The sequence below is a fragment of the Lycium ferocissimum genome, chromosome 4, assembly GCF_029784015.1.
Source record: "Lycium ferocissimum isolate CSIRO_LF1 chromosome 4, AGI_CSIRO_Lferr_CH_V1, whole genome shotgun sequence".
NCBI lineage: Eukaryota > Viridiplantae > Streptophyta > Magnoliopsida > Solanales > Solanaceae > Lycium > Lycium ferocissimum.
Genome location: NC_081345.1, coordinates 24,520,776 through 24,530,260, shown reverse-complemented (window position 1 = coordinate 24,530,260; position 9,485 = coordinate 24,520,776). Strand labels below are relative to the sequence as shown.

The 9,485-nt window shown below is 35.6% G+C and overlaps 1 protein-coding gene across 1 annotated transcript; it reads left to right on the top strand.

Moving 5' to 3' along the window:
• Positions 1-850: 850 nt before the first annotated feature.
• LOC132051901 (transcription factor VIP1-like) lies at positions 851-7,603 on the top strand. The gene is made up of 4 exons (XM_059443161.1): positions 851-1,481; positions 3,549-3,681; positions 5,958-6,042; positions 7,128-7,603. The coding sequence occupies exons 1-4, from the start codon at positions 979-981 to the stop codon at positions 7,367-7,369; spliced, it is 963 nt and encodes a 320-aa protein (XP_059299144.1). The 5' UTR covers positions 851-978; the 3' UTR covers positions 7,370-7,603.
• Positions 7,604-9,485: the final 1,882 nt, after the last annotated feature.

The following is a 9,485-nucleotide window of genomic DNA, read 5'->3' as shown; positions in this document are numbered from 1 at the left end:
TGTTTATGCAAATGTATAGAGAACTTAAATCTAATAAATAATAGTTATATATTTTTCGTATTTTAGTTCTAAGAAAAAAAAAACTTTATTCAGAAAATGAAAAGTCGAAAAGTCTCACCGGAAAATATTATATAAGGGGGTTACAATTTCTATTCAACATGTGAAGAAGGTATTGTTTTTCAATCTTTAAATATTAAGGAGTAAAGTAAAACTGACTCTTAGCTTAAATTCATTAAAAATGAAGAAAACACAAGCTTAAGTTAATCAAGAAAAGTATCTGAAGAGAGTTCTTTTTTGCTTTGATTTTTTTATTTTGGATGTTCAATAGAACAATGGATGAGGTGAATGAGAGAATTCATTGATTACCAAAGGCAATTTTAGAGGAGGAGTTAAAACTCAAAAATTTAATGCACATGCAGGTAAAACTTATCTTCTAAAAGAAGTACGTTATTTTTAACTGAATATATTTTCGTATTTTGATTCTACATTTTATTAAAAAAAAAAAGAGAATTCTCACTCAAAAATAAAGGAGTTATTGTTTTCATTCAATAGGTAGATAAATATCGATTTCCAAACCTTAAATGGTAGGGGAGTAAAGTGAGGTTGAATCTAAAACATACCAGTGATAAATTTATTCCTTTTGTCCAATTTATGCGAAAGTATGAAAATTAAAGAATTTATACTTTTTTATGTGAATTTGAGAGATATTTTTCTAATGAAATATATTATTACTTGTAGTCAACAAAATAATAAATTTTAAAACTTTACCTGCCCGACCCCATTTTAGGGCAGACTTGCTATAGCCTCTATATTCTTTCAACAAAACCCCCTCCCCCACGATGTGAAGAGTTGCTTATTCTTGTTCGTTGGTTCTACTCCCAACCCCTGGGTCCCACCCTTTTTCTTCTTTCCTCTTTAGGTTTCGTTGTTCACCTGCGAACCACCTTCATCGATTTACTATTTTCGGGTTCCTTTAAAATGGACCCTCAGTTCACCGGAAAGCCCATTCAGGCCCAATTCTACTCAACTCAAACCGACTTAGAGCAGATGCAGGACACCCCTACACGTGGGTCCCGCCATCGTCGAGCCCAATCCGAAACCTTTTTCCGTTTCCCAGACTTCGATGACGACGACATGCTCTTAGACAACTTTAACATTCAACCCCCTTCTTCACTTATACAGCCTTCCAATTCACCCGATTATTCTTCATCTGCTGGGCCGCCGTCGGATAACCCGGCCCATTACCGGAGTCTATCTGTTGATGCTGATTTTTTTGATGGACTGGACTTTGGTGCTGGTGGTGGTGCTGAGAAGAGGGTGATGACTGGTTCTGGTGGGACACGTCATAGGCATAGTAATTCAATGGATGGCTCTTTTGATACGACCTCGTCGTTTGAGTCTGATTCGCTTTCGGTTAAGAAAGCTATGGCTCCTGATAGGCTTGCTGAGCTGTCACTTATTGATCCCAAGAGAGCTAAAAGGTTACCCTTTTTTTTTTTTGTAAAGAAAATTTTGTTTTGTGTTTTTTAATATGTTTGCTAGGCGTTTGGCGGAGTCAGGATTTTAACTAAGGGGTTCAAAAATACGAAGAAGCCAAGGGGGTTCAATAATTACTATGTATACATAAAACTGTGTAATTTTTCGCCGAACCCCTTGACCCTTACTGGCTCCGCCCCTGGTTTAGACATAAAAAATGTGAAATTTGGCTTCTTGAGCTGCCCCTGATTGATCCCAAGAGGGCAAAAAAGGTTACATTTTTAATTTTGTTTTGTGTTTTTAAATATGTTTAGTGGGTTTTTAGACATACAAATGTGAAATTTGGAAAAAGTAGTGTTTGGAAAAAAGTTAAAAAAATTGGTATTTTTGGAAATTGGAGTTGTGTTTGGAAATGAATACAAATTGTAAAAATGTTTGGAGTGAAAAATGTGAAAACAGCTTGAAGTTAAATTTCGGAAAATTGTAACACTTGTATGTCCAAACATGATTCCGGAATTAAATTCCGGGAAAAAAGTGAAAATTATTCATGGTCAAACAGGCCCTTAATAGACTATTAGTACAAATTCGGGGTGCAAGTTAATATATTTTTTGTTTACGTATCATTCTGGGCAAGTGATTTATAGAGAAAAAATGTGTTTTGGAATCTTTTATTGGGTTTGTTAAATTGGTTTTGGACTGGGTTAGGTGAGGAAATGGAGGAAAGTAGATGGTAGTTGCAATTCTTTGTTTTAAGTCATTTGTTGTTTCCTTGGAGTGCTGAAATAGCATAATTTTAGCTGGCGATAACATATTTTAGTTTAACTTGGTAGGATGGATTCTTCAAGTGTGGATAGAATATTTACATATGGTCTAATAATACTCTCTCTTGGTCCCTAGAATAATGGTGGAGTTTGGAGTACAAACGTCAATGGAACCCTTTTTTTTTTTTTTTTTTTTTTTGTGAAATTACTTAAAGGTACTACAAAACACAAAAATTTAAGTTAATACTATGAATTTTAAAACGTGCAAAACGGTTTGTAGTCAAAAGTAAAATATTAACTCCTCAAATGTAATACTGTCATTCTTTCTGGGGTTGAAGGAGCATTTAGAAGCAATTTTAGATTTGGAAAGAGATGCAAGGACGGGACTTGGAGAAGGGAGAAGAAACAAGTAAATTTAGAAACAATTCGGAAATCATGCAAGTTCCATGCTCTCTCGCTCAAGGAAATGTAAGGATATGAGTTGGGAGGGAGAGTGGGAAAGAATATGATGAACATTTTCCACAATTATCATGTTTTGAATAGCTGAAACGGCTTCCCATATATTTCTCGCAGACAACCATGATGTCTTATCACTACCAGACAGGATTTATGCTAAACAACTGGCTAAACTAGTCATACTGTTATCATGTCTCTTTTTTCTTAAGGAGAGGGAAGAGGGATTAAAAAGGAGGATTTGAGACCTATTAATTAATAGAACAACACAAGAAGCATGAGGAAATGGAGAAGAATGAACCAAAGTCTTGAAGGAAACACTGACTAGCTTGTTGCTTGTGTTTGGTTAACTACTATACTGACTTCGATTTCTTTCTCATCTGCACATTAGGAAGGAAAAAGAAAAAGAAGTTAATTGCAGCCTAACTAGTAGCTCCTAAGTCAGGCTACTTTGTTGAGGAAGAGATGCTATTGCACCTTCTATGGTGATACAGCATGATATAGAGCCAAACAGAAGGAGGCTGTAGTATTTTTAAGCTGCTGAATGTTAAAGTGATGAGTAAATTGGGAAGTATCGTTGTCAACTTTTGGAATGTGAAAGTTTTGAGTAAATTGGGAAGCATCTTTGTCAACTTTTGGAATTTGAAAGTTTTCTTACTAAAGGACATAGTTGCATTGTTTCTTTTCTGGATCTCATGGCTTCCCAGCATTTATTCTTGGTCGTCTCATTTTTTTAAACCATAATAATATGCCCTTTTGCCTGGTCCAAAAAAAAACCTTTTGTTGGATGAGAACTATAGAACCGGACTGCAAGTTCTAGCTTTTAAATGGAGTTTTCATTTTCATGCAATTTTACAGGATTCTAGCAAACAGACAATCTGCTGCACGTTCTAAGGAGCGAAAAACTCGCTATACTGGTGAGCTAGAGAGGAAAGTGCAGACTCTGCAGACTGAAGCCACCACTCTATCTGCTCAGATCACAGTTCTACAGGTATGGAATTATGCAGATATAAACATGTAATTATGAAATTCTGTTCTCTGAAGTAGCCTTACATGTTGAATAGCTTCTCATTTTTAGCAACATATTGTTAAATAATGTACGTATGCAGCAAAGTCACAGCATCACCAAGGGCCGCAGCTTTATTTGATGTCTAAACTAAGACATGATTGGTTCACTTCACTTGATGACCTTGATCTTGAATATATATATTTGTAATTGAACACTCGGACAGGGTTTCTTTTTCTCCTTTCTCCATTTTCCTATATTTAAGAAAAAAGGTCATTTTACCTCGAGTTCATGGTCAATCAAATTTCTGTCCTAAGGAACATTCCGAAACGAAAAGACTCTGGAGTTGCGTTGATGGAATTTCCAAAGCCTTCGTTAGTTGGCTAAGACTAGCTAGCAAAACATAGTCCAACTCATTTTTGTATGGACTCCGAAATTTACATATAGCTTCTGCAATCAAAAGATGAAGCAACTGATAAAGCAATACGATCAATAAATATGGCTTAATTTTCATTTGTGGAGAGAAACAGTGTACAGGACTTATTGCATAACTGATTTAACTGGTAGGTTGGATTCCTTCCAGTTAAATTCTTGAATATGGAAAACAAGCAGACTTTTGTAAATGGGCTTGTTATACAACTTGCAAACCAAGATTGAAACCTTTTAGCCCCACTTATGACCGCAACCTTATCATATTTCTGGAGCTTTTGCATAATGTTTTGCTTCAAGCGTATTTTCTGTTGATCAACTCTTCTATACAGTTGGTACCTAATGTAAATGGTATTTTCAACATTTTTAGTTTGCTTGATAGCTCTTCTGTTGTGTTCTAATTTGTAACTACTGGTATCATTTATGAACGAAATTGCTATCATGGTGTGACCTAGTGGTCAATGACGTGGGAGGAGAACTCTAAGGTCTCAGGTTCAAATCCGTGCGGAGGCAAAAAAGATTAGGTGATTTCTTCCATTTGCCTAAGCCTTGGTAGGCAGAGTTACTACCTGTTAGTGGGAGGTAGTAGGTTCCCGGGGGAGCGTATGCTTGCCCGCACAACACTAGCAATTGCTGATCATTTTTTGAAAAATTTCTCACTGTTTCATTTAGATTTATGAATATACTATTGCTGTAGCATCTTAGGCTTATATTCACTTTATAAGATATCCAAGTAATTATGGATCAATTGCTTCTATCACATATGCACCTCAGCTCAAATTCAGATGATGTGAAAGAAGCTGTAAGAAGCTTTGTCTGTCATGCTACTCAAGTGTTAGTGGGAGCTCCAATCTTTTGCTCTACAAATATCTCCTTATGCCTAGTTCATTGCAATTTGAAATTTTGTGGGGTACTCCTTATCGGTTTGTGCAAACAGTTCCTCTGAAAAGCTAGTTACTTGCAATTCTGTCTTGGGAAGCGGATAGCTTTTTTATGATTACCGCAAAAGATTTTAGCCATACCTTTTCATTTTCGCCCACTACTCTGTCTTGCAATCAGGTGTTTTTAAGTGGAAGCACATCTCAGTGGTGCTCAAAAGTGAAACTTCCTTGTCTAGGATAGTCATATTCCTCAGAATAGTTTTGGCATTAACATTTTTCCAATATCAGAGGAAGAAATTCTTGTTGCTGCTAGTACTAATACTGGTGGAACCGAGGTCAATACTAATCAGTGGAACCATCGCACTTGTTAACAATGCATCAGTATGCTATTCTTTTACTTACTGTTTTCTTCTCTTGATGCAAGAATGGCGAGTATGTATTTAACTTTAAAGGCATCACGTATCTGTTACCTTTATCCAAAAAAAAAAAAAAAAAGGCATCAGGTATCTCTAGTTATTACAAGTGAAGCTTCAATTTTGACCTATTGATTGTCCGCATAGCACTTTGCCATTCTGCTTTCCTCCTGTTTTTCCTTTTTTTTTTTTTTTTTGGGGATGGGTTGAATAGCTTGGTGTTGCTTTTCAACCTTTGCTCTTATTTCTTTTCTGGACTAACATATAGTATGATACCGTTACATGATGCAGTTTTTTTTTTTTTTGGTAACTGATACAGATTTTTATTTGTGCACAAGGGCTATTGTTATTTGTTTATATAAATGTGTATTGGCTGGCACTATCAATATATTGCTGGAGGGAACATCCCCAAGATAATAACAATTGCCAACACATTGTTTGCTAAAACCAGTGGTTCATTTCCACAAAGTAAAACATGTAGAATTTTGAACTGTCAATCTGTCGTCCTCATTTCACGCAATTTTGGATGTTGATGCAGAGAGATACCTCTGGATTAACTGCTGAAAACAAAGAACTCAAATTTCGGTTGCAAGCTTTGGAACAACAAGCACATCTTCGAGATGGTATGTCTCTATTATAACTTGATATAAACTTTGCTCTTATAATCTGGCCATAAAGATACTTGTGCACATAAGAGTTTTAAGCTTAAGATAGTGAAGGGTGAAGTGTTTGGTGGGTCAAAGCATGAACAAAATCCTGTTAAAATCCTCCAAAAACAGAGCATTTTGAGAAACATTCTAATTATTTTTTCTGCAATCTCGTTTTAAAGAGAAACAGGGGTTTTACTGTACCAGCAAATGAGATTGGTAAACCTGATGCTGTTTTTAACAAATTTATATTACTGTCACTCTTGTGCTTTGCTATCTGTATCTTCTCCGTTCTGCTATTTGTCTTTACTTCTGTGTTTCACCATCACATCTCCCTTCATCCCTGATGCCATCATATTGAGTACACTTCTATCTCCAAATCTGTTGGCTTCGAGTGAGTTTTCATTTTCAACTCTCCTTTACAGTGTAGTTTCGGGGAAATCATTACTCTTCCCGTAAACAAGTCTTCTAAAAGAACCAGAAAATGTAATGTGTTTCTCTCTTTATCTCTCTCTCAAGCAGAACAGAACTGGAAAAGTTTAGATAAACTGAAATAAATTTTTGATTCAGTCAATTATTATCCAAAAAAAATTTAAACCTCCATTATCAGCAGCACCTCTAGGATAAAGATCCTCTTTAAGGTGAAAGTATGTCAAAATTATTATTTAAGATTACTATAACGGGAAAATTACAGCCAAATGCCATTCAGCCATCTACTTTACAAAATTTATGTACATAGTGTATAGGTAGTATATAAAGTATATTAAATATACATATACTATACATACATACACAATATATACGTACCTATAGACTACATGTACAGCCGAAGTGTATAGGTATTGGTAAACTAGATGGCTGAAGGTACATTAACGTAAGTTTCCCATACTATAACATCATTGGCTTGCAAGGTTTTATGTTCTTCCCTTTTCTAAGGACTTGCCTACTCTAGTATTCTTCAGTGATATTATTTGTTTCTCCACTTTTTTGTCCAAGCTTGCTTATATGATATGTGATAATAATAGAACTATAGTACTGATATATATGCGAATAAATTTCAGCTCTAAATGAAACTTTGAGGGAAGAAGTGCAGCGGCTTAAGATTGAAGCAGGCCAAATTCCAGCTGCGCATGGAAATAGAGGAATGCGTTCTCATTTACCTCCCCAACCGCAGTCCTTCGTTCAATGTGGTAATCACCATGCACAACACCAGCAACAGCACATTCCGCGTTCAACTGCTAGCACCCAAACTGTCCCGGGACAGTCTCAAAATAGCTTCTTCAACTTCAACGGCAGGGCATGAATGTCTCAAAGGTGAACTGGTCTGGTTGGTAATTTGGCAAGTGAGGGCCTTGTAAATATTGATATATGTAGATGTGTAGTTTGTTAAAGGCTATTGAACGAGTGTTGTTCAGCTCATTAGTTTGTAACTTATCAATATTTGCTATATCTTGTTGAACATCAAATATTTAAAATTATCAGAATGTATTCTTTCGATAATATCGTGGTATGGTGATGTTGGAAGATTTCACAACTAGCACAGTAGCACGTTGTGTACCATATGTCTTAAAGTCGAAATTTTGTTTGACATTTAAAAATACGTTTTGTGAGTACTATTTCACGTTGTATGCCTGATGAGAGAAATGAGTCTCGTGTAATCTTTCTGTAGACTATAATATGTTTCAATGTTCCTCTTAGGATAATGAATTTTTTGGGCACAAATTACATTTGAAAAGAAAGGAAGGAATCAATCGGTTAGTGTGACAATAATTGGTCCTTTCCAATCTAGTTTTCTCCCCGGAAGAAGACCTACTGATAATTGTATCATTATCCGGAAATTATGAACCGTCTTCAACATTCCAAGAGTAAACGAGGGAGACTTAGAAAAAGCGTATGACAAGTTGGATTGGTCTTTTATTAATCGTGCTTTATATTTTTTCAAATTTCCTCCGCTCATTACAAAATTGATCATGAGTTGCATTTCTACTTCATCTATTTCTATTCTCGTTAATGGTACTAGAACTCCTTTCTTTAATTCCACTAGGGGAATTAGGCAAGGGAATCCCATATCGCCATATATCTTTATCCTTTCTAACTATATTAACTATCAGGTGGATATTGGACTTTTGGAACCTATTAGGCTGATTGCTTCTGGCCCTACTTTCTCTCATTTGTTTTATGCCGATGATCCAACATTTATGTGGCGAGCCTCTACCTTTTCTATTCAAACGATTAAGAAGTGTCTAGATATTTTTTGTGCTCTCTCTGGACAAACCATTAATATTGCCTAAGTCTTAAAGTTATTTTTTCAAATTGTTGCTTTACGAACATAGTTCAGTTCACCACTGATTTATTTAATATTAACTCTACTAACAACTTCGAAAAATATTTGGGTTACCCTATCCTTAATCATTCTCCCAAACCAAGGGATTTCCAATATATTATTAATCAAATACATAGCAAACTTTCCGCTTGGAAAATTAATTTTCTCACTAGTGCTGGCAGGCTAGCTCAAATTAATGCTACCCTTAATACCATTCCTGCTTATGCTATGCAATATAATTTCCTGCCAAAAAGGACACACAAATTAATCGATAAGATCCAAAGAGATTTCCTTTAGGGTATAACAGTGGAACGTACGAAATTACATTATCATAACTAGTCCACTGTGACAAAATCTAAGGAAAAGGGTGGTTTGGGAATAAGGAAGGCTGATCACAAGAATTTAGCTTTACCAACAAGTTTGGCTTGGAGATTGTTTATTAAACCAAACTCTATTTGGGCCAACTGTGTAATCACTAAATGCTCACAGGGTTAGTACTACTAATTGCTCCTTCATATGGAAAAATGTTCTTAAAGGGTGGGAGCTTTGCTTCAAAGGTATGTTTTGAAGGTTGGCAATGGTAATACTATTAATTTTTGGAACCATATTGGATTAGTAATAATGTAAAGTTCAGATCCTTACTTCAGGGCCGCCTTCATCTTACTTCAGGGCCGCCTTCATCTTAGTGACCTGAATACCACCATTGCTCACTATAGAACTGACCATGCTTGGAATTGGAATAAATTCTCCTTGCTTATCACTGACGAGATTAAGAGTTGTATGTTAGATGTTGATATATTGGATAATTCCCCCAGTAGAGATATCCCCATTTGGGGTCTTAATTCCAATGGTATGTTCTCCACCTCTTCAGTAGATAAACTTCTTCAAACTTCCAATGATCAGACTACTAATTTCTGTTGGATATGGAAACTCAAGACTTTAAACAAAATTAAATTCTTTTTATGGCAATGTCTTCGTGATCGGCTTCCTACAAAAAAGTATCTCCACAGACTTAATATTATAAATGATGCTTTTTGTCCTACTAGTACGGGGCAGATTGAAACTACTAATCATATTTTTGTTGACTGTCCTATAG